This window comes from Oncorhynchus mykiss, chromosome 27 (genome assembly GCF_057628025.1).
Source record: "Oncorhynchus mykiss isolate SJ-2025 chromosome 27, ASM5762802v1, whole genome shotgun sequence".
Lineage (NCBI taxonomy): Eukaryota > Metazoa > Chordata > Actinopteri > Salmoniformes > Salmonidae > Oncorhynchus > Oncorhynchus mykiss.
Window position 1 is genome coordinate 18,836,984 of NC_143048.1, and position 25,477 is coordinate 18,862,460.

The following is a 25,477-nucleotide window of genomic DNA, read 5'->3' on the forward strand; positions in this document are numbered from 1 at the left end:
AAAACCTTGTGAAGACTTCTGTCATTGCCAACAAAGGGTAAATAACAAAGTATTGAGATAAACTTTTGTTATTGACCAAATACTTATTTTCCACCATAATTTGCAAATAAATTAATTAAAAATCCTACAATGTGATTTTCTGGATTTTTTTTCTCATTTTGTCTGTCATAGTTGAAGCGTACCTATGATGAAAATTACAGGCCTCTCTCATCTTTTTAAGTGGAAGAACTTGCACAATTGGTGGCTGACTAAATACTTTTTTGCCCCACTGTAGCTACCCCTCTCAGACGTTGTTCTTCTAAAGCCCATCTTAACCTCACCACTAATAACTAACCAAACACAGGGCTTTATGGATTCCCACAACTCATCACGAGGCCTGCTATTTATCTTGTCAAAATGGCTTCTCCAACATTCACATGTGCTGTGCTCTTTAAACAGCTGCTGCTGTGTTGAGGGAGGGTCCGCTCTTACAGGTCTTAAACTCCCTCCCTACTTTTCTCTCTCTCTCTCTCTCTCCCCCTCTCTCTCTCCCTCTCTCCCCCTCTCTCCCTCCCTCCCTGAGTGGAGATCTCAAACCCTGGTCACATAGTTCAGTGCTCCTGTCATGTAGATTTCCCTTGGAAACCTCCAGTCACTTCAGTGTAGTTAAACCCCAGTCAGTCTATTAGTTCACTAGCACTTAATTAAGCAGGCTGCGGTCATAAAGAGATGCCTACAGAGAGGAGAGATGCCTGCAGAGAGAAGAGCTGCCTGCAGAGAGAGAGAGAGCAAAGGTCTTGGTATGGTTAAGGTCTCCTCACGCTAGACACACACACACAGACACACACACACACACACACAGGAGCTAAGGACATGTTGTGGTAAAGGTCTCCTCACGCTACAGATCCTCCCTGCTGTAGATCATCAACTAGACGCTCCCTAGCAGTGTGTGTGTGTGTGTGTAGGTGTGTGCGTGTGTAAAGGAAAGAAATCAACAGTGCATGTAGAATTTATGAGAGGCTAACTACTAACACAATTTAAGGTTAAGCATATTGTATGGTTGAAAAGTCACCAACTCCATGGAATATCATTACATTCTATATAAAGTGAAATTCCATTTTGCAAGATAAATGATACTGTAAATGGATATTGCATGCAAACATGGATGAGTTAAGATACATAGGAAGTATAAGATAATATTTTATGGAGGCGGTGATCATCATTCTCTTCTAAAGTAAACTTCCTCCACACTTTATGACTTTCCGTCTGACAGGTTGTAATCCAGCGTTAGCCCATTTGTTTACCCTGAAACTGAAATAAGTTCATATTCTGACCAGACAGAGCTTTGTGGGAGAGGTCGGAGTTGATCAGCACTTTGATAATCCTGAATGTCAGGGTCTGCCTTAGTACTGTGTACCAACACTGGTTTAACTTGGTCAATGTCCCTCCTATCTACAGATTTGACGTGCTGTTGCTAGTCCCTGGCAGCCATGTGACAACAGACTGAGGTGCTTTAAGTATCACTGGCCCAAATGGCACACTATTCCCTTTGTTTTGTAATGCATTACTTTTGACCAGGGCCCATAGGGAATAAGTTGCCATTTGATAAATAGCCAGAGACTAAGGTGCATTAAGCATCACTGTGTTGTTTTACGTAAGATCCATAACTAAGAGAGAGAATGAGACCCCGCCAGGTACTACAGACATGTCTCTATTCACCCAGAGACCCTACTGCAGGGTCTGCCTGTGTCACATCCATATGAGTTGTACTGTAAGCTTCAATCAGTTTGGCCAGTAAGAACAAACAGAAAGACTCAATAGCTCTTGTCTAGAGGAACATTATTTGTGCCCCTGTGTTGTCTCTGACCTGAGAGGCCCTTAAGGGTCTGATCGACTGACTGGGGGGCTGAGTGGAGAGGTTGAGGAGTACAGAGAGACTGAGTCCGACTAAGCTTGGGGCCCCAGACTGGCCTCTCACTGGGACTGACTCTGTCACTGAGTCTGTGTGTCATGGTGAGAGGCTTTGTCCCCAGCTTATCAGACCACAGGAATCCATTAGGTCTCAGCAGGCAGTGCCAGGGTCATACAGCAAATCATCTGCCTCAACTCTCTCTGGGTTCTACCAGTTCTCTGAGATCGATCTCTCTCTCCTCTTTCCTTCTCTCTCTCCTTTCTCTCTCTCGCTCGCTTTTCTCCTCTTCTTTCTCTCCCCCCCCCCTTCTCTCTCGCCCAGGGCATAGGCAGGTCCCAGCATGAAGGGAGAGCTAGTGCAGACAGGTACCCCTCTCGTAGGTCACCAGATTCAAATCCCTTTACTCTCTCTCTCCTCCTTCCTTCTCTCTCTCCTTTCTCTCTCGCTCTCTCTCTCTCTATCTTTCTCCCTCCATTTCTATCTCTCTCTCTCGCTCTCTCGCTCTTTCTCTCTCCCTTTCTATCTCTTTCGCTCTCTCTCCTTTCTCTCTCGCTCTCGCTCTCTTTCTCCCTCCATTTCTATCTCTTTCTCTCTCTCTCACTCTCTCTCTCTTTCTCCCTCCCTTTCTCTCTCTCTCGCTCTCTCTCTTTCTCTCTCCCTCCCTTTCTATCTCTTTCTCTCTCTCTCTTTCTCCCTCCCTTTCTCTCTCTCTCTCTCTCTCTCTCTCTCTCTTTCTCCCTCCCTTTCTATCTCTTTCTCTCTCTCTTTCTCCCTCCCTTTCTCTCTCTCTCTCTCTCTCTCTCTCTCTCTCTCTCTCTCTCTTTCTCCCTCCCTTTCTCTCTCTCTCTCCCTCCCTTTCTATCTCTTTCTCTCTCTCGCTCTCTCTTTCTTTCTCCCTCCCTTTCTATCTCTTTCTCTCTCTCGCTCTCTCTCTTTCTTCCTCCCTCCCTTTCTATCTCTTTCTCTCTCTCGCTCTCTCTCTTTCTTTCTCCCTCCCTTTCTATCTCTTTCTGTCTCTCTCTCTCTTTCTCCCTCCCTTTCTATCTCTTTCTGTCTCTCTCTCTCTTTCTCCCTGCCTTTCTATCTCTTTCTGTCTCTCTCGCTCTCTATCTCTCTTTCTCCCTCCCTTTCTATCTCTTTCTGTCTCTCTCTTTCTCCCTCCCTTTCTATCTTTCTGTCTCTCTCTCTCTCTTTCTCCCTCCCTTTCTATCTCTTTCTGTCTCTCTCGCTCTCTCTCTCTCTCTTTATCCCTCCATTTCTATCTCTTTCGCTCTCTCTCTCTTTCTCTCTGGTTCTTTGTCTTGCTGTTATGTCTTGATAGGATGATTAACTTCAGAATGGGATGGTTTTATCCTCATTGTTGACAAATCAATAATTGAATAACACAACCAAACATTCACCAGTTGTAAATGTAATGGTTTGCTATTGTTGCTATATATCTAGATTCAACTATTTTGGAAAGATACCATCTCTCTGAAATGTGGCCAGTGTAAATTTCAGAGTCAATGTAAACCCTCTTGAATCCATAAGAGCTCCAGTAGTACTAGTACAGCCCATACAGTACAGCACTGTGTATATACACTGAGTGTACAAAACATTAGGAACACATTCCTAATATTGTGTTGCACCCCCTTTTGCCCTCAGAACAGCCCCAATTCGTCAGGGCATGGACTACAAGGTGTTGAAAGGGATGCTGGCCCATGTTGACTCCAATGCCTCCCACAGTTGTGTCAAGTTGGCTGGATGTCCTTTGGGTGGTGAACCATTTTTGAAACACACGGGAAACTGTTGAGCTTGAAAGCCCAGCAGCGTTGCAGTTTTTTACACAAACCGGTGTGCCTGGCACCCACTACCATACCCTGTTCAAATGCACTTAAAGATTTTGTCTTGCCCATTTACACACATACACCATCCATGTCTCAAGGCTTAAACATCCTTCTTTAACCTGTCTCCTCCCCTTAATCTACACTGATTGAAGAGGATTTAACAGGTGACATCAATAAGGGATCATAGCTTTCACCTGATCACCTGGTCAGTCTGTGTCAAGGAAAGAGCAGGTGTTTTTAATGTTTTGTACACTCAGTGTATATTAAGTGGTATGATGCTGTCTGCTGATAGGAACACTTATTGATCACGCTATACTTCAGCACTACGTCAGCCACCGTAACACCCTCTATATGTATTACATACATAATCACATGAATCTATAGAATATAGATAAAGACCAAGCCATAATCATACATCAAGTTATGAGTGTGTCTGCATACTGTTCTCATGAGGTATTTGTTAAGTTATGAGTGGGTCTGAATACTGTTACAATGAGGTATTTGTTAAGTTATGAGTGGGTCTGAATACTGTTACAATGAGGTATTTGTTAAGTTATGAGTGGGTCTGAATACTGTTCCCATGAGTTATTTGCGAGCTCCATACAGATAGGCAGCTTGTGAATGTTTAGTATAGGCCTATATATTAACTAGTACTAGGGACCTTTTGTAAACAACCTGCTTGTTGGATGTTTAAGTGTGTGGATGCTTAAATGCATTTAGCAAAGTTTGATGTAATGTATGTACTTCTAGCAGTCTCTATTTCTCTCTCTCTCTCTCTCTTTCTGCCCCTCTTTCCATTCAATTCAATGTACGGACTTTATTGGCATGGGAAACATATGTTTATATTGACAAAGCAAGTGAAATAGATAATAGACAAAAGTGAAATAAACAATAAAAAATGAACAGTAAACATTACTCACAAAGTCCCCCCCCCAAAAAAAAAACATTTCAAATTGTCACGATCGCTGTCGTCGTGAAAATGACTGGACCAAGGTGCAGGGTGGTCAGCGTACATTTCTTTATTATAAATGTCGCTAACAAAACAAAAAAAACAACCGTGAAGCTTACTAGGGCTATACAGGCCATTAACAAATAGAAAAGGAAAAAAGGCTGCCTAAGTATGATTCCCAATCAGAGACAACGATAGACAGCTGTCCCTGATTGAGAACCATACCCGGCCAAAACATAGAAACACAGAACATAGAGAATAACCAAACATAGAGAATAAAAAGATCTCTACGGTCAGGGTGTGACACAAATGCCATATTATGTCTATATACAGTGTTGTAATGATGTGCAAATAGTTAAAGTAAATAAAAAATAAACATAAATATAGGTTCTATTTACAATGGTGTTCTTCACTAATTGCCCTTTTCTTGTGGCAACAGGTCAAAAATCTTGCTGCTGTGATGGCACACTGTGGTACTGTCTTTCACCCAATAGATATGGGAGTTTATCAAAATTGGATTTCTTTTCGAATTCTTTGTGGGTCTGTGTAATCTGAGGGAAATATGTTTGGCGGGAGGTTAGTAAGTGCAGCTGTTTTTTAGTAAATTCTTTCCAATGTGTCAAGTAATTATCTTTTGTTTTCTCATGATTTGGTTTGGTCTAATTGTGTTGCTGTCCTGGGGCTCTGTGGGTGTGTTTGTGTTTTTGAACAGAGCCCCAGGACTAGCTTGCTTAGGGGACTCTTTTCCAGGCTCATCTCTCTGTAGGTGAAGGCTTTGTTATGGAAGGTTTGGGAATCGCTTCCTTTTAAGTGGTTGTAAAATTTAACGGCTCATTTCTGGATTTTGATAATAAGGGGGTATCGGCCTAATTCTGCTCTGCATTCATTATTTGGTGTTCTACGTTGTACACTGGGGATATTTTTGCAGAATTCTGCATGCAAAGTCTCAATTTGGTGTTTGTCCCATTTTGTGAATTCTTGGTTGGTTAGCGGACCCCAGACCTCACAATCATAAAGGGCAATGGGTTCTATAACGGATTCAAGTATTTTGAGCCAGGTCTTAATTGGTATGTTGAATTTGATGTTCCTTTTGATGGCATAGAATGCCCTACTTGCCTCAGATCATTCACAGCTTTGTGGAAGTTAGCTGTGGTACTGATGTTTAGGCCGAAGTATGTATAGTTTTTTGTGTGCTCTCTCTCTTTCTTTCTCTCTCTCTTTCTTTCTCTCGCTCTCTCTATTTTTCTCTCTTTCTCTCACTATTTTGTTTTCCTCTCTCTATTTTTCTCTCTTTATTTCTCCCTCTTTTTCCTGTCTCTCTGTAGTTTGAACCTACCTACTATTGCTAGTATTCTGTGTTACTGTAAAGTATATTGATGTTTAAATGCATGTCAAATACAGCTTGATTTGATGTATGTCTATCTCTAGGTGTTGAACCTGGTCCAGTCCTATGTGACCCTCCGGGTGCCCCTCCATGTCTCCTATGTGTTCCACTCCCCGGTGGGGGCAGGGGGCTGGCAGCATTTTGACCTGCAGTCTGAGCTACGACTCACCTTCGTATACGACACTGCCATCTTGTGGCGGGACGGCATCGGCAGCCCTCCTGAGGCTGAGCTACAAGGCAAGTCTCACATCAAATTAAATATATTCAAAAGTAATTTCACTCTTTACAGAATGAGGCAAAAACAAACAAACAAATACAACACTTTCTGGTGTGCTTCGAGCACAGATGATATTTTTATGTTACAGCAATGAATGAGGATGTGTTAGTTTGGTGTGACAGTGAGACCGACGGGGTGCAATCTGCAGGTGGCCTTTACTGCACCTTTCTCAATGGGTGGGCTATACTAGTAGGGATGTGTTAGGTCGGTGTGACAGGGAGACTGACCGGCTGTATTCTGTAGGAGCCCTGTACCCCACCAGTATGCGTATCAACGAACAGGGTCGTCTGGTGGTCAACTTCAGAACAGAGGCTCGATTCAGAGGACTGTTTGTCATATCACACTCTGGTATGTTCACATTATCTACTCTTTTCATACAGTACATCCATGGGCTTAAACTAGTAACCCACCGTATGTATCAAGTGTCTCAGAGTAGGAGTGCTGATCTAGGATCAGGTCCATGTAATCTTAAACATTGTGATGTAAAACTGATCCTAAGTCAGCACTCCTACTCTGACACGCTTGAATCTGTACATATTCCCCTTCAGTTCTCTATTAGCCTTACCTGTGTCTGTACCCAGCGTCCTCTCTGTCGTCCATGGTGATGTGTGCGGACCACCCTGGGGTGACCTTTAACCTCAGCCTGGTGAGGAGCGAGCCCACCTACAACCAGCCCATGCAGCAGTGGACCTTTACATCAGACTTCGCTGTGAGGACAACATCTTATTTTCTTTTATCTTTAATACTGGGTTATCAATATAGAGTATATACACTGCTCAAAGAAATAAAGGGAACACTTAAACAACACAATGTAACTCCAAGTCAATCACACTTCTGTGAAATCAAACTGTCCACTTAGGAAGCAACACTGATTGACAATACATTTCACATGCTGTTGTGCAAATGGAATAGACCACAGGTGGAAATGATAGGCAATTAGCAAGACACCCCCAATAAAGGAGTGGTTCTGCAGGTGGTGACCACAGACCACTTCTCAGTTCCTATGCTTCCTGGCTGATGCTTTGGTCACTTTTGAATGCTGGCGGTGCTTTCACTCTAGTGGTAGCATGAGACGGAGTCTACAACCCACACAAGTGGCTCAGGTAGTGCAGCTCATCCAGGATGGCACATCAATGCGAGCTGTGGCAAGAAGGTTTGCTGTGTCTGTCAGCGTAGTGTCCAGAGCATGGAGGCGCTACCAGGAGACAGGCCAGTACATCAGGAGACGTGGAGGAGGCCGTAGGAGGGCAACAACCCAGCAGCAGGACCGCTACCTCCGCCTTTGTGCAAAGAGGAGCAGGAGGAGCATTGCCAGAGCCCTGCAAAATGACCTCCAGCAGGCCACAAATGTGCATGTGTCTGCTCAAACGGTCAGAAACAGACTCCATGAGGGGGGTATGAGGGCCCGACGTTCACAGGTGGGGGTTGTGCTTACAGCCCAACACCGTGCAGGACGTTTGGCATTTGCCAGAGATCACCAAGATTGGCAAATTCGCCACTGGCGCCCTGTGCTCTTCACAGATGAAAGCAGGTTCACACTGAGCACATGTGACAGACGTGACAGAGTCTGGAGACGCCGTGGAGAACGTTCTGCTGCCTGCAACATCCTCCAGCATGGTTTGGCGGTGGGTCAGTCATGGTGTGGGGTGGCATTTCTTTGGGGGGCCGCACAGCCCTCCATGTGCTCGCCAGAGGTAGCCTGACTGCCATTAGGTACCGAGATGAGATCCTCAGACCCCTTGTGAGACCATATGCTGGTGCGGTTGGCCCTGGGTTCCTCCTAATGCAAGACAATGCTAGACCTCATGTGGCTGGAGTGTGTCAGCAGTTCCTGCAAGAGGAAGGCATTGATGCTATGGACTGGCCCGCCCGTTCCCCAGACCTGAATCCAATTGAGCACATCTGGGACATCATGTCTCGCTCCATCCACCAACGCCACGTTGCACCACAGACTGTCCAGGAGTTGGCAGATGCTTTAGTCCAGGTCTGGGAGGAGATCCCTCAGGAGACCATCCGCCACCTCATCAGGAGCATGCCCAGGCGTTGTAGGGAGGTCATACAGGCACGTGGAGGCCACACACACTACTGAGCCTCATTTTGACTTGTTTTAAGGACATTACATCAACGTTGGATCAGCCTGTAGTGTGGTTTTCCACAATAATTTTGTGTGACTCCAAATCCAGACCTCTATGGGTTGATACATTTGATTTCCATTGATCATTTTTGTGTGATTTTGTTGTCAGCACATTCAACTATGTAAAGAAAAAAGTATTCAATAAGAATATTTCATTCATTCAGATCTAGGATGTGGTATTTTAGTGTTCCCTTTATTTTTTTGAGCAGTGTATTTTAAAATCTGGTTTCTCTGTGTCTTTAGTGTATAGACTTGGGACTAGCATATGCCATTTACAGAATTTCTTTCTTAAGTCGTAGTGTGTTATCGGCACTAGTGTAAAATAACTAAAAGTAAAAAGATAATATTGGTTCTAAATGACCTGATTAAATAAAGCTTCGACCCGAAGTAAATAACTGTGTCTTATGTCCCCTCTCTCTCCCAGGTGCGTGACTACTCAGGTACTTACACAGTGAAGCTGCTGCCCTGTACCTCTCCCCCCAGTCTGGAGTACTCCCTGCCTCCTGTCTGTAACCCCAGAGAACCTGTCACCTTCGACCTGGACATACGCTTCCAGCAGGTCAGATCACTCTAGGATTAACGTTACTACAATCGTGCTATCTTCTAGAACCTTAAAGGGTTCTTCGGCTGTCCCCATAGGAGAACCCTTTTTGGATGCAGGTAGAACCATTTTGGGTTCCATGTAGAACCCTCTATAGAATGTGTTCTACATGGAAATCAAAAGGGTTCTACCTGGAACCAAAAATGGTTCTACCTGAAACCAAAAAGGGTTCTCCTATGGGGACATCCGAAGAACCCTTTTGGAACCCTTTTTTCTAAGAGTGTACATCAATGTCATGCCATTAAAGGTGTCTGTGAGATGACAATCTTTGAGTTAACACAGAGATGTACTTTAGTGGGAAACAGCTTAGGAGGTGTAGACTGATGGTAACACTGTGATTGGTCTGTTCTCTGATGGTAACTGAATGGTATGTGTTGCCCTATCCTAAGATGGTAAAACTTTGTATTGTGTGTGTCCTATCCCAGGTGAGTGACCCGGTTGCGGCTGAGTTCAGTCTGAACACTCAGATGTTGCTGCTGTCTAAAAGATCTCTGTGGCTGTCTGATGGATCCATGGGCTTCGGACAGGAGAGCGACACCGCCTTCTCACAAGGTACTGTAACACTACAAACCAACACCGCCTTCTCACAAGGTACTGTAACACTACAAACCAACACCGCCTCCTCACAAGGTACTGTAACGCTACAAACCAACACCGCCTACTCACAGAGTACTGTAACACTACAAACAAACACAGCCTTCTCACAAGGTACTGTAACGTTACAAACCAACACCGCCTTCTCACAAGGTACTGTAACGCTACAAACCAACACCGCCTTCTCACAAGGTACTGTAACGCTACAAACAACACACCTTCTCACAAGGTACTGTAACGTTACAAACCAAAACGCCTTCTCACAAGGTACTGTAAAGTTACAAACCAACACAGCCTTCTCACAAGGTACTGTAACGCTACAAGCCAACACCGCCTTCTCACAAGGTACTGTAACGCTACAAGCCAACACCGCCTTCTCACAAGGTACTGTAACGCTACAAACCAACACCGCCTTCTCACAAGGTACTGTAATGCTACAAACCAACACCGCCTTCTCACAAGGTACTGTAAAGTTACAAACCAACACAGCCTTCTCACAAGGTACTGTAACGCTACAAGCCAACACCACCTTCTCACAAGGTACTGTAACGCTACAAACCAAAACGCCTTCTCACAAGGTACTGTAAAGTTACAAACCAACACAGCCTTCTCACAAGGTACTGTAACGCTACAAGCCAACACCACCTTCTCACAAGGTACTGTAACGTTACAAACCAACACCGCCTTCTCACAAGGTACTGTAACGCTACAAACCAACACCGCCTTCTCACAAGGTACTGTAACGCTACAAACAACACACCTTCTCACAAGGTACTGTAACGTTACAAACCAAAACGCCTTCTCACAAGGTACTGTAAAGTTACAAACCAACACAGCCTTCTCACAAGGTACTGTAACGCTACAAGCCAACACCGCCTTCTCACAAGGTACTGTAACGCTACAAGCCAACACCGCCTTCTCACAAGGTACTGTAACGCTACAAACCAACACCGCCTTCTCACAAGGTACTGTAATGCTACAAACCAACACCGCCTTCTCACAAGGTACTGTAAAGTTACAAACCAACACAGCCTTCTCACAAGGTACTGTAACGCTACAAGCCAACACCACCTTCTCACAAGGTACTGTAACGCTACAAACCAAAACGCCTTCTCACAAGGTACTGTAAAGTTACAAACCAACACAGCCTTCTCACAAGGTACTGTAACGCTACAAGCCAACACCACCTTCTCACAAGGTACTGTAACGCTACAAACCAACACAACCTTCTCACAAGGTACTGTAAAGTTACAAACCAAAACGCCTTCTCACAAGGTACTGTAAAGTTACAAACCAAAACGCCTTCTCACAAGGTACTGTAAAGTTACAAACCAAAACGCCTTCTCACAAGGTACTGTAAAGTTACAAACCAAAACGCCTTCTCACAAGGTACTGTAAAGTTACAAACCAACACAGCCTTCTCACAGGGTACTGTAACGCTACAAACCAAAACGCCTTCTCACAAGGTACTGTAAAGTTACAAACCAACACAGCCTTCTCACAGGGTACTGTAACGCTACAAACCAAAACGCCTTCTCACAAGGTACTGTAAAGTTACAAACCAACACAGCCTTCTCACAGGGTACTGTAACGCTACAAACCAAAACGCCTTCTCACAGGGTACTGTAAAGTTACAAACCAACACAGCCTTCTCACAGGGTACTGTAACGCTACAAACCAAAACGCCTTCTCACAAGGTACTGTAAAGTTACAAACCAACACAGCCTTCTCACAGGGTACTGTAACGCTACAAACCAAAACGCCTTCTCACAAGGTACTGTAAAGTTACAAACCAACACAGCCTTCTCACAGGGTACTGTAATGCTACAAACCAACACCACCTTCTCACAAGGTACTGTAACGCTACAAACCAACACAACCTTCTCACAAGGTACTGTAAAGTTACAAACCAAAACGCCTTCTCACAAGGTACTGTAAAGTTACAAACCAAAACGCCTTCTCACAAGGTACTGTAAAGTTACAAACCAAAACGCCTTCTCACAAGGTACTGTAAAGTTACAAACCAAAACGCCTTCTCACAAGGTACTGTAACGCTACAAACCAACACAACCTTCTCACAAGGTACTGTAACGCTACAAACCAAAACGCCTTCTCACAAGGTACTGTAAAGTTACAAACCAACACAGCCTTCTCACAGGGTACTGTAACGCTACAAACCAACACCGCCTTCTCACAGGGTACTGTAACGCTACAAGCCAACACCGCCTTCTCACAAGGTACTGTAATGCTACAAGCCAACACCGCCTTCTCACAGGGTACTGTAACGCTACAAACCAACACCGCCTTCTCACAGGGTACTGCAACGCTACAAACAAACACAACCTTCTCACAAGGTACTGTAACGCTACAAACCAACACAGCCTTCTCACACACCACCTTCTCATGGGTCCTGATTAGAAGTAGTGCACTACATAGGGAATAGGGTGCTATTTGGGATGGAGATAGTCAATGGGGCTATCTGTTTGATTCATTCATTACTGTATTAACTCACAGCTGATCTCCTCCCAGGGGATATGATCTATGGCAGAGTGATGGTGGATCCAGTCCAGAACCTGGGAGATTCCTTTATCTGTAACATAGAGAAGGTGTTCCTGTGCACTGGCGCGGATGGATACGTGCCCAAGTACAACCCCAACAACAATGAGTATGGCTGTCTGGCTGATGCTCCCTCGCTGCTCTATAGATTCAAGATCATCGTAAGTACAGTACTGTACAGTACAGGGCCCGTAGTGCATTATGTGGGGATCATTTGAGATGCAGACAAGGAAGTAGTACAGGGTAAATTCACATAAATACCCTATAGACCTTGACATGGTCCAATGTTGGTACAGTGTTTACTAGTGTTTCCCTCTCCTCCTCCAGGATAAGGCCCAGCCAGAGACCCAGGCCAGGTCGTTTGGTAACGTGGGGTTCAGGGCTCTGCTGGCTGTAGACGACCCTCAGGCCCTGGCCCTGGTCAGACAGCCTGGATCTGACGGCTTCAGCATGGACTCTACAGCACTGTTCCAGGTAGGTCTCCTGGACCCTACGCAGCAGAACACAACACACATCCTGCTTATTTACACCACACTATTTATCGATGACAGTTCCTGTTATCTTTGAATCTTGACGTATTCTTTCTGCCAGTGGTTCTATAGCAAGCGTGAAAAGAATAGTGGAGAAGAAACATCCCTGTCTAATTCCTATTTCTAACACTCTCTTCCACGGATATAACTTGTAAATGAATGATATACACCCATTGATTCTTGACGAATATAACTTATACTTGTAAATGCCTCATGAGCTTAGTTCAACTGTTGATGAATTTTAGAGTCATTACATTTCTCCAGGCCCAAAACAGAGGCAGGGTGTCGCTTTGTTATTGTTTCAATGAAAGACTCTAGTTTTAATGATCAGCAGTAGGACCAGAAATGGTTCCTTTCATTGTCAAGTAAACTACCCAGCCCTTATGACTAACCCTGTTCCTCTGGTGTCCAGGTGTCAGCAGGGAGAGAGTGGTTCATCCACACCATCTACACTGTCCGCTCCAGAGAGAATGCCAACAGGGGCATCGGGAAGAGAAGTCTGGAGTACCACACACTCAGCCAGCACAGCAGTATGTCTGCAGGAGGCCACTCCCTGACCCAACACAGCAGCATGGACAGAGAAACCCAGCGTCAAACTATGTCTGCAGGAGGACCGTCCCAGTCCCAGTCTCGCTCCAGGCGGTCAGCAAACGGGGTGCCAGACCTAACAGAGGACATCGGCCTGGACAACAACCGTGGCACCAATATTCTCCATATCTCCCTGGACCTTAGCCTCCAGCGCCGCACCAGCCCTGACCGGGAGGTCCTCACTCGGGGTGTGGTGCCCAGGGAGCTGAACCATCCTGTGGAGAGCGAGGACGGCCTGGTCTTGATCATAGGGATCCTGGTGGGCCTCCTCCTCACCATCCTCATCATCATCGTCATAGTGCTAACCGTACGGTCCAGACAGGAAAAGAAGAAGATGGAGGTTCCCACGGCAACGTCATGCTCCACTGAGCCCATGATAACATCAGGGTTCACTAGCGGTGGCTTGGACAGCTCAGAGGTCTGATAGACAGACTTCCTTCGACACGACCACTGAGACAGACAGACTGACTGACAGACAGCCATTCACCACATAAAAATAAACGCTGACAGATATATTTTTTATGTGCCTATTTGTTTTTTTTTTTTACATTGGGACAAAAAGAGAGGGATGGGACAACTGAAACAACACAATCAACCATGAGAGTTTAGTTCTGTACAAAAATCTACTTGAAATCTTGCAGCTCTTCTGCTCTGCTGTAGGGGAGACCATAGAGGTAAAACAATCTATCTATATGGGGAGACAGCCCCAACTAGGGAAGTACCTGTAACCTGTTCTGTTTAAGGCACTTGCCCACGTTTATTATTGCTTTGTTTTATGATGTCACACTTGATCCCAAAAACGTTTATGATTTGTCCAAAGGTGCTAAAGCAGCAGATGCCTCTGTTCTGTAAGATGGATGGTGGTCCAGTGAGTTGGTAAAAGACCATGTAAGCAGGGCTATTCAGCTCCATGCCTGTAGGGCAGCAACACTGATGGTTGTCTTTTCTACCTTGTAGGTCATTGATTAACTGATTGATTGATTAACGTTACTGATTGGCTAGAGAGGCCCACAATGTAATCAGTTCCTGATTAGAAGGAAAGAATGAAAGCCAGAAGTGTTTCTACCTTCCAGGCCCAGAGTCGAATACCGGTATTCCTGGTATTCAGTATTCAGTATGAACGCAAAATTGGCATAGAACTGTCATAGTTGTTAACGTGTGTTTTCTTATCCCGTGTCAAGCCACTGCCAATAGTCTGCTAACACTGGGAATTATGTCCTACTGTAATGTCCTATTGTAGCTCTCTGTCAGACCTGGGTTCAAACACTATTTGAAATCGTTCAAATATATTTGCTTTAGCCTGCCTGGAGTGCCCAGTGGGACTTTTATATTGGTTCCATTACAACAGGCAAACTCAATTGATCACAGCTTAAGTATTTTACATGATTTCAAATAGTATTTGAACCCAGGTCTGCTCTCTGTACTGAAGTATGGAGACTGATTCATGTTGAAGTTCAACAGGTGCCTAAGAATCCACTGGATGTTATACTGTAATATGCATCCCAAATGGTACCCTATTCCCTATTTTAGTAGTGCACTATTTAGGGAATAGGGTGTAATTTGGGACAAGTGCTTAGGTAGAATAACCATGTGATGGAAACAATGTGATATATATAGGACCCCTACAGTAGGTGCTAAAGAAACACTTTCTATTTGTTTTGTATGTATTAATGGTTATCTATCATTTGTGCCTGCCTTTGATTTTATAATTGTATAAACTCGTATAATACTATGTAAAGCAGGTTTGGGTGAAATTGTGGGGGAAAATGTGTCAAATCTACTGTAGGTAATTCAGACTTTTTCTATCCAGAGTTCCAAGTTTATCACACATTGTTTTTCGGATAATTGTTCTCTCAATAGTCTCAAAATCATGGTTGTAATGACTTTCTATGGAGCCATCCCAAATGGCATCCTATTCCCTATTTAGTGCACTACTTAGTACTACAGTACAGCACTGAATTTAATGATCTAATGAGAAAAGGTACTGTATACCTTGTAGGGAAGAGTGGGGTAAGTTTACCCATTTTTTTACATTCAGCATCACTCCGTCAAGGGAAATATAGTATTCTTTCTAACAAAGATATCTATACTGAACAAAAATATAAACACAACATGCAACAATTTCAACGATTTTAACGAGTTACAGTTCATATAAGGAAATCAATCAATTGAAATGAATTCATTAGGCCCTAATCTATGGATTTTCAACACTGGGCAGGGCAGCGCAGCCATGGGTGGGCCTGGGAGGGCATAATTCCACCAATTTGGGAGCCAGGCCCACCCACTGGGGAGCCAGGCTCTGCCAATCAGAATGAGTTTTTCTCCACAAAAGGGCTTTATTACAGACAAAAATACTCCTAATTTTCATTACCTGTCCGGGTGTCTGGTCTCAGACAATCCCGCAGGTGAAGAAGCCAGATGTGGAGGTCCTAGGCTGGCGTGGTAACACATGGTCTGCTGTTGTGAGGTTGGTTGGACATCCTGCCAAATTCTCTAAAACGACATTGGAGGTGGCTTATGGTAGAGAAATTAACATTAAATTCTCTAGCAACAGCTCTGGTGGACATTCCTGCAGTCAGCATGCCAATTGCGCGCTCCATCAAAACTGCCACAGAGACAAACGGCACATTTTAGAGTGGCCTTTTATTGTCCCCAGCACAAGGTGCACCTGTGTAATAATCATGCTGTTTAATCAGCTTCTTGATATGCCACACTTGTCAGGTGGATGGATTATCTTGGCAAAGGAGAAATGCTCATTAACAGAGATGTAAACAAATTTGTGCACAAAATTTGAGAGAAATAATCTTTTTGTGCGTATGGAACATTTCTATGATCTTTTATTTCAGCTCACGGGACCAACAATTTACATGTTGCGTTTATATTTTTGTTCAGTATACATATATTTCAGGATGTTGTGTATCCCTGGAAATAATCAGAATTCATGTAAACATTACAGTTTTGAAAAACATAGCTTGTCCACAAAACGTGGTATCTTGGCACAACTTACCCCTACAAATTTCTGCACTGAAATAAATATTACCACTACCTTTTTAAAACCACGCCTATCTTTATTTCCCAAATCGCAGAGACAATGCCTTGCATTAGGCCTGGGAAGAAAACATTTCAATTTGCTCAACTTGCCATTGGCTCAACCATTTGCTCAACTTGCCATTGGCTCAACCATTTGCTCAACTTGCCATTGGCTCAACCATTTGCTCAACTTACCATTGGCTCAACCATTTGCTCAACTTACCATTGGCTCAACCATTTGCTCAACTTGCCATTGGCTCAACCATTTGCTCAACTTGCCATTGGCTCAACCATTTGCTCAACTTGCCATTGGCTCAACCATTTGCTCAACTTGCCATTGGCTCAACCATTTGCTCAACTTGCCATTGGCTCAACCATTTGCTCAACTTACCCCATGGAAAACATTTAGACTTTATTAGCCCACACAGCTATGTACAAGGATGCACTTTCACGCTAGGTTTAGGACCTCATATTGAAGCTTATAGACACCCCAACTGATGTATAGAAAATTCTTTAAATGATCGACTTTGGTTTAGTTACAACTATCATGAAACCTCTTAACTCTTAACACAATAAATTAATATGACTTGGTGAAAATCTGTTTTTTTGGATCTAACTTGCGTACCACTTTTTCCATGTAGTTTCTTCCTTCACAGACTTCATGAAATGATGATCTCTTCCCAAATATTTGGTCAAATGATTAATTTGGTGTGTGGTTTCCTAGAAACAAGGGTGGCTCAACTTACCACACTCTCCCCTAGTGAATTGATTTTAAAGACAGCTGGTCTGCAATGTACAGTTTATAGCAGCTCTGGATGGATCCACTAGGCACAAACAGCATAGATAGTCTGTTCTATGTACTGTACTTCTATGTTCTGTGTCTGTATCTGTTCAGCATGGTCAGGGATTTCTTTGGTCGGTGATTCTTAGTGGTAAGAACTCATAGCTATGTCTATGTCTGCGTCCCAAAAGGCACCATGCCATTCTGGGCACACTCTATTTCTCTACAGGGCTACAAGGTGACTGATCTGTACTAAATGTCCTCCAAAGGTTTTACATCATATTTTGTATCGTATGAGAAAAACATTCTTAATGATCCATGAAGATGAGTGTGTCCCAAATGGCACCCTGTTCCCTTTATTGTTCACTACTTTTATAGTGCACTACTCTTGACCAGCGGGGCCCTCGTCAAATGTATTGTGCGATATTGAGAATTGGGCAGAATTTGGGACTGCAGAATATGTTTTATCACAATGCAGTTAAAGGGAAACCAACTATGAGCTACTACGATCTAAGTCACGGATTTTAGAGATATTATCGTTACAACATTACAGAAATATGTATTTATTTGATCACATATTCCATAGGGATTGCCAATAATGAAGATCTAATATTTGTTTCCCTCTATAGATAATGTTCTATTTAGCCACAAACCCCATAAAATATGTTACAGACATGGTTGCCACGTTTACACTGAAATGATGCATAAAGGGAAGGTATAGACCATCCCCTTGTCAATGGATGCCCCAGTCATAATACAAAGATAACATACAATGACCTCCATACTGTATCGATAGATGCTGAATACATATACCCACTGCTTTATAAACTTCAGATGTGTATATTGTTTGCTGTTTTATTTTTTAAAACATAAATGCTATGCAACTTACAATATCATACTGCTAAAGTAGTATTGAATACCAATATTTCTTTATATTTTAATATGCTTATGTTTTGCTGATTTTATATCTTGATTTTAAATCATGTTACTACCATCACCATTATGATTTCAGGATTTTGTTGAATGCATTTAATGCCTGTGTGAGTGTATACACACACATACACACACACACACACATATCTATATACACAGAAACATGTACTGTACCAGTAAAAAGTTTGGAGACAACTACTCATTCCTGTGTTTTTCTTTATTTTTACTATTTTCTACATTGTAGAATAATAGTGAAGACATCAGGACTATGAAATAACACATATGGAATCATGTAGTAACCAAAAAAGTGTTCAACAAATATGGAAAATTTCAACAACTTTGAAAGTTTCTCCAAGTTCAGTCGCAAAAACCATCAAGCGCTATGATGAAACTGGCTCTCATGAGGACCGCCACAGGAATGGAAGACCCGGAGTTACCTCTGCTGCAGAGGATAAGTTCATTAGAGTTACCCCTCAGAGATTGCAGCCCAAATAAATGCCTCACAGAGTTCAAGTAACAGACACATCTCAACATCCAACTGTTCAGAGGAGACTGCATAAATCAGGCTTAGTGGGACTATCATTTGTTTTTCAACAGGACAATGACCCAACACACCTACAGGCTGTAGGTCTGTCTATTTGACCAAGAAGGAGAGTGATGGAGTGCTGTATCAGAGCACCTGGCCTCCACAATCACCCGACCTCAACCCATTTGAGATGGTTTGGGATGAGTTGGACCGCAAAGTGAAGGAAAAGCAGTGCTCAGAATATGTGGGAACTCCTTCAAAACTGTTGGAAAAGCATTCCAGGTGAAGCTGGTTGAGAGAATGCCAAGAGTGTGCAAAGCTGTCATCAAGGCAAAGGGTGGCTACTTTGAAGAATCTCAAATATAAAATATATTTTGATTTGTTTAACACTTTTTTGGTTACTACATGATTCCATATGTGTTATTTCATAGTGTTGATGTCTTCACTATTATTCTACAATGTAGAAAATAGTAAAACTAAAGAAAAACTATTGAATGAGTAGGTTTGTCCAAACTTTTGACTGGTACTGTATATATACACACATATGTATTGCAAATAAATATACCGTTTGGATGTTTTGGGAATTGTCAATGTTAAAGGCATATGTGCTGTAAGTATTTGTAACATAGACCTAAAGCACAAAGTGGTCTGCAAATAAAGTGTTTTGAAGAAAATCAGACTGCTGTCTTGTCTGAAAAACAGATGTTGTGTATGTATTTGGGCTTTTTGGGAAAGGCTACTTCCCAAATGGAACCTTATTCCCTACATAGTGCACTACTTTTGACCAGAGCCCCTGTATATCACACTACTTCAGACCAGGGCCCATAGGGCTCTGATCAAACATAGTTTACTATGTAGGGAATAGGAATCCATTTGGGACACAGGCAAAATCTTGTTTCTGGGAAAACACGTGATTTATTTCATAACGTTCCTTCTCCAATGCCAAGACTAGAGTCAGAGAAGCTGAGAGGAGGAGAGTTAGGTGGGCTAGAGGAGGTGTTGATGCTGTGTGCATCCCAAATGGCACCCTATTCCCTATGGGCCCTGGTTAAAAGTAGTGCACTATGTAAGGAATAGGGTGCAATTTGAGATCCTGCACCCTGTTCTCTGTGAGCTGCAGCTGCACTCACAAACTGGAACATTACAGACATAGCTGCTTTACAGATAACTTCTACAGTATTTTGTTAAATATTTTGGGGTTGAGACAAGAAAAGAAGACTTTTGTTCCAGTGGCATGATACAGATCAGACGGTAAAGCAGAAAGATGAGGAACACACTGCTTCTGATCATGGCTGCACTGACTGCAGTTAGTGAGCAGAACCCAATGTGAGTTATGTTCTATCCATGCTAATTCTTTGTAGATATATTTTACTTGCATCATTGGTAATTTTCTGTCATGTTCTCAAATATTACTACAGCGTGTGTGTGTGTGTGTGTGTGTGTGTGGTGTGTGTGTGTGTCAGTGGCGGTTGATGACTTTTAGGATGAGGGAGGACAATATTTTGGGGGATGAGCATGGCCTTATTTCTATTACAGCAAATTGGATGACTGTCATTCACATTCCATTCCCCCAAATCAATGTAACATCGATAGATTTAGGTTACTGCATGATACTCTAATTTTCCCTATACCCAGCATGAGGTTTCTGTAACCTAGTCTATGAATGTAATTTTACAACGTAGTTGCACACTCGGTTTGTCTGTTGCCAGTTTGTTTTGTTCGTAAAACCTGCCAGCCTTTGTTTCCCTGCTCCTGCCAGTTTCCCTGCTCCTGCCTGTTTCCCTGCTCCTGCCAGTTTCCCTGCTCCTGCCAGTTTCCCTGCTCCTGCCAGTTTCCCTGCTCCTGCCAGTTTCCCTGCTCCTGCCTGTTTCCCTGCTCCTGCCAGTTTCCCTGCTCCTGCCAGTTTCCCTGCTCCTGCCAGTTTCCCTGCTCATGCCTGTTTCCCTGCTCCTGCCAGTTTCCCTGCTCCTGCCTGTTTCCCTGCTCCTGCCTGTTTCCCTGCTCCTGTTTTCTAGTCCTTCCCGGTTTTGACCGTTCTGTCTGCCCTGACCCTGAGACAGCCTGCCGTTTTGTAGTTTACCCCACGTTCTGGATTACTGACCCCTACCTGCCCTGACCCTGAGACTGCCTGCCGTTCTGGACCCATTACACTCTTCCTGGATTACTGACCCCTTCCTGCCCTGACCCTGAGACTGCCTGCCGTTATGGACCCATTACACCCTTCCTGGATTACTGACCACCGCCTGCCTTGACCTGTCGTTTGCCTGCCCCCGTGGTTGTAATAAACTCTTCTGGGTCTCATCTGGGTCTTACCTAAATGTGATACAGTGTATCCAGAGGAGGACAGAAGCTATCTGCAGTGGTGTCTGCTTTGCTTAATACAAAGAATTTGAATTGATTTATACTTTTACTTTTACTTTTGATACTTAAGTATATTTTACCAATTACATTTAGTTTTGATACATAACTATATTTAGAACCAAATACTTTTAGACTTTTACTCAAGTAGTTTTTTGCTGGGTGACTTTCACCTGACTAGCTTTCTATTAAGGTATCTATACTTTTACTCAAGTATGACAATTGGGTTCTTTTTCCACCTCTGGCTAGCTGTCCTCTAGCTAGCTGTTCTCTGGCTAGCTGTCCTCTGGCTGGCTGTCCTCTGGCTAGCTGTCCTCTGGCAAGCTGTCCTCTGGCTAGCTGTCCTCTGGCTACACCATGGTGCTACCCTACAGAGTGCTGTTGAGGCTACTGCTGACCTTCATTGCAAACAGTGTATTTTAAACAATTATTTTGTGATGTGAATATATTTAGTAAAGTATTATATAATTTTTTTGTCTGTTTCACTATTTTTATGAAATTATCCTCCCACCTACTTAATCCTGCATGTTTGTGTGTGTGTTTGTTTGTGTTCGTGTGTGTGTTTGTTTGTGTTCGGGTGTGTGTTTGTTTGTGTTCGTGTGTGTGTTTGTTTGTGTTCGTGTGTGTGTTTGTTTGTGTTTGTGTGTGTGTTTGTGTATGTTCGTGTGTGTGTTTGTTTGTGTTTGTGTTCGTGTGTGTGTTTGTTTGTGTTTGTGTGTGTTTGCAGATGTCTCATCACTGCTCCCAACATAGTCCACCTGGGAGTAGAGGAGACAGTGACAGTACAGCTCCAGGGAGCTATCAAGCCTACACAGATTACACTATACTTTCTGTACCAAACTGACAATAATAAAGTTCTGTCTGTAAAAAAGCATGTAACTCTCAATGAAGCCAATGGCTATCAGGAGGTGGTGAAAATGAGCGTAAGTATGCAGAAGGCTAACCTCCTTTCATACCCTATGGAACTACTGGAATGTGCATTTATATGATTCTGCCTCTATTATCATGTTTTACAGGTCGTTCCTAGCCTGTACGAAGAGGCAATCAAAAACATAGGAAAAACAAAGACAATTGTGCCATATATCCAACTGGCCGCAGAGAGTAATGACCTCTTAAAAAAAAAAAAAACGATCCTTTTGTCAACAAAAAAGGGTTATGTCTTCATCCAGACAGACAAACCAATCTACAATCCAGGAGAGAATGGTAAAGTCTCAAATAAAAAATGTTGACTATTATATCTGATTTTAGTTATAATCCCAATTTGTCCTTTTCCAGTCAATTTCAGGGTCTTCACGTTAGACAACTATCTGCTGCCTGTCGAGGAAAGCATCAATGTCAAGATATTTGTACGTTTGCAAGACATCTATCTGTATGTTAAAGTTGTATTATTGTGTTATATTGAATCTCTGTTCTCTAACTAACGTTCACTGTCTCTCTGCAGAACTCCAAAGGCCTGTTGGTGTACAACCAGGCTCTACACTCCAGTAAACTCCTTCAGAGGAACATAATGATCCCTGACGTTGAGACGTAAGTAGGATGTTGACATAAAATCTATGGAACACAGGACATGAGTAGCACCGACCACTACTCTGTCAATATGTTTCAGGGCTGGCCATTGGAAGATTGTTGCCACTTTTATCAACCATCCCATGTCCAACTCTTCAGTGGAGTTTGAGGTCAGGGAATATGGTGAGTATCAAAAATAGGTTGCGTGACTCTATGATACGGCCCAACAACAACAAAGTGAAGCTCACCTCTATTTCTTTCAGTTCTTCCTACTTTTGAGGTGACGATAACAGCTTTGAAGCCATATTATTTAGTGACAGAAGAATCCTTTCAATTCAGCGTCTCTGTAAGGTGAGATTGTTGAAGCAGATTGTATTTATGGACTGTTTTGTGAATTGTTCATAGCATGTCAAGTAAATGTGTGTTGATTGCAGGTACACCTATGGCAAAGGTGTCAATGGCATAGCTTATGTTAGATTTGGACTAATAGACAGAGAAGGCAAAATAATACATCTACCTGGCCTAGAAAACAAGACTTCTGTGAGTTCACTTTATCATCTTAAAAATGTACATTAAAAAATGTCAAATTAAATTTGAAATTAAACATTTTCTGATTGTAGAGTTATTGTTTTGTATCCAGGCCAGTTCCATTGACTTTTTTCTGGTGTAATGTAGATTCAAGACGGTGTCGCCAGCATTACCCTGCCAACTGAAGACCTACGTGGGAAAGCAGAAAAGCAAAACATCCAACACATGGAGGGATACAATCTGTACATAGCTGTTACAGTTTTAGAAACAGCAAGTAAGTCCTTCATTCAGTCAGATAAAACATGACCATGCCAGCGGATTCAGGTATTTTCTCTTGGATATTGTGCTGTATGACAGTAACTGTCACTCTGTCTGTCTTTGTCTCTCGCTCTCTCAGGCGGAGATTTAGAAGAAGCTGAGAGCACTTCAGTAAAGATAGTGACGTCTCCATACATCCTTGACATGTCTAAGACTAAGAAATACTTCACACCTGGAGGAAAGTTCTCTATTCTGGTACTGTGTGGTCATTTCTGCACTCTAAGACAAACTTTAACGCCACAGAGTAAAATATAATTGTATTCATTCAGGACATCATATTGAGATGAACAAATCCCTTTTCCAAATGAGACGTACAATAGTTATCGGTGTTATCAATTGTATTGGCCTTACCATTAAGAATATGACTGTATCTATAGACATAGTCTTCTGGGCATATGCTGCATGTTTCCTTCTCAGGCCACTACCACCCACCCAGATGGATCCCCAGCCCCTGACCTCCGTATGAGGGCTTCAGTGTCAGTGACCTCTGTAGGAGGCACACAGGAGTCTAAGATGGAGGGATCCGGTAACTCTAAGGGTGAGGCTGTTCTCACCTTCGAAGTGCCCAAACTGGCCACGTCTATGGATATCAAGGTACAGGACAGACACAGAGAACTTTCAACTTTCAATCAACACTGTAGTTATGTCAAGTGTTCTATGTGGCTCTAATTTCCATGGGAGGTAATATTGACGTACTGTAACTTTGCACTGTATGTTCTTGTCTCTCCAGATGTTTGCTGAGGGAGAGGATAAAGAGGTAGTAGTGAGTGATGCCAAAATGACAGTGTCAGCAGTCCAGTCTGAGGGGAACAGCTACCTGAGTGTAGAGATAGAACATGTCACCCTGGAGCCTGGAGGAACCATGGCGGTCACTCTCAGAGACATCACCCCTCCAGGCACCCCACGACCAGCCTACATCTACTATATGGTAACATATTGGAGTATCAGTCCATTCTAATAATGGATGGAGATAACCATTTACCACTTCTGCAACATACTTTATCTGTGCATAGCTTCACGTTTCCATACACTACATAGCTGTCATAGCTGTAACCAACATCAATATAGGCACTTTGGGGTTGAGAAATTTACATTTTCAAAATCTGTAGTGAAGAGTAATAATGTGTTATTTCCTCTGTTTCCATTCTGTGTCAGGTCCTGAGTAAGGGCAGAGTGGTCCAGATGAACAGGGTCCAGAGGACTGAGCTGACCACCTTCAGTCTGCCCTACAGTCTTGACCTAGTCCCTTCCTTCAGACTGGTGGCCTACTACTTCACACAGGCACCAGAGAAGACTACCATAGTGGCTGACTCTGTATGGGCCGATGTCAAAGATATCTGCAAAGGACAGGTTCTATAGTCACCGCTTGTTTCTCTACTTCTACTCTTACTACACTTAGCCAGTTATGGTATTCTCCTGTTGTCAGTGCTGTGCATCAAGAAGGCACATTTTATGATTTTAACTTGACTAATAAAGATCAATCAAAGTGATGTAGTTTTGCATGGAGGCAGACTGTGACAGTGTCTGTGTTGCTCTGTTTTCAGATCGAGATCCTTCCATTTAAAGAGCATAAACCAGCTGACTTGGTGACTGTGGTGGTCCGTACAGACCAGGGAGACAAGGTAGCTCTGGCTGCTGTAGACACAGCTGTTTACATCCTCAACAAGAACAACAAACTCACTCCTCAGAAGGTACAGAACCTCTGTCTGTCACACACTTACCAGGTTGAATGAATAGCTACATACAGTATGTGTGCCTGCTGGTGATATTTAAATTTCAATGTGACTTCCGGGTTAAATAAAGATGAAATGATAAAGTAACATAACATTATTAGTCTGGATTTTGGCTCAGTCTCAGGTGTATGTTGACAGCTTCACAAGGCTATGACCTGGTATCAGCTAATAGAGCATTTCCTAAGCTAATTCCTGGAGGCCCAAAGGGGTGTACGTTCTGTTTTTTGCCCCAGCACTACACAGCTGATTCAAATAACCAAAGCGTGATGATGAGTTGATCATTTGAATCAGCTGTGTAGTCCTAAGGCAAAAACCAAAATGTGCACCCCTTGGTGTCCTCTGGATCGCGTTTGGAAAACACTGAGCTAATGTACTGTATCACAGAGAGCAGGTTTGTCTGTGAAGATACAGTATACCTGAGAATGTATCTCCCC

The 25,477-nt window shown here is 43.1% G+C and overlaps 2 protein-coding genes across 2 annotated transcripts in view; both read left to right on the forward strand.

The window, feature by feature from the left end:
- The window catches only part of LOC110507114 (FRAS1-related extracellular matrix protein 2), a 114,550-nt gene extending 98,868 nt beyond the window's left edge, over window positions 1-15,682 (forward strand). The window contains exons 19-26 of the mRNA XM_036964988.2: window positions 6,095-6,287; window positions 6,571-6,675; window positions 6,909-7,036; window positions 8,886-9,020; window positions 9,488-9,614; window positions 12,186-12,373; window positions 12,540-12,686; window positions 13,155-15,682. Of these exons, the coding sequence (XP_036820883.2) occupies window positions 6,095-6,287; window positions 6,571-6,675; window positions 6,909-7,036; window positions 8,886-9,020; window positions 9,488-9,614; window positions 12,186-12,373; window positions 12,540-12,686; window positions 13,155-13,754 (1,623 nt within the window). The 3' untranslated portion in view covers window positions 13,755-15,682. The remainder of the gene's footprint in view (window positions 1-6,094; window positions 6,288-6,570; window positions 6,676-6,908; window positions 7,037-8,885; window positions 9,021-9,487; window positions 9,615-12,185; window positions 12,374-12,539; window positions 12,687-13,154) is intronic.
- Window positions 15,683-19,522: 3,840 nt separating this feature from the next.
- Window positions 19,523-25,477, forward strand: part of LOC110507666 (complement C4-B) — a 28,359-nt gene continuing 22,404 nt past the window's right edge. The window contains exons 1-14 of the mRNA XM_036965529.2: window positions 19,523-19,926; window positions 21,686-21,881; window positions 21,975-22,161; window positions 22,234-22,304; window positions 22,400-22,485; window positions 22,565-22,647; window positions 22,728-22,815; window positions 22,899-23,004; window positions 23,140-23,266; window positions 23,390-23,505; window positions 23,728-23,904; window positions 24,041-24,238; window positions 24,466-24,660; window positions 24,855-25,001. Of these exons, the coding sequence (XP_036821424.2) occupies window positions 19,865-19,926; window positions 21,686-21,881; window positions 21,975-22,161; window positions 22,234-22,304; window positions 22,400-22,485; window positions 22,565-22,647; window positions 22,728-22,815; window positions 22,899-23,004; window positions 23,140-23,266; window positions 23,390-23,505; window positions 23,728-23,904; window positions 24,041-24,238; window positions 24,466-24,660; window positions 24,855-25,001 (1,839 nt within the window). The 5' untranslated portion in view covers window positions 19,523-19,864. The remainder of the gene's footprint in view (window positions 19,927-21,685; window positions 21,882-21,974; window positions 22,162-22,233; window positions 22,305-22,399; window positions 22,486-22,564; window positions 22,648-22,727; window positions 22,816-22,898; window positions 23,005-23,139; window positions 23,267-23,389; window positions 23,506-23,727; window positions 23,905-24,040; window positions 24,239-24,465; window positions 24,661-24,854; window positions 25,002-25,477) is intronic.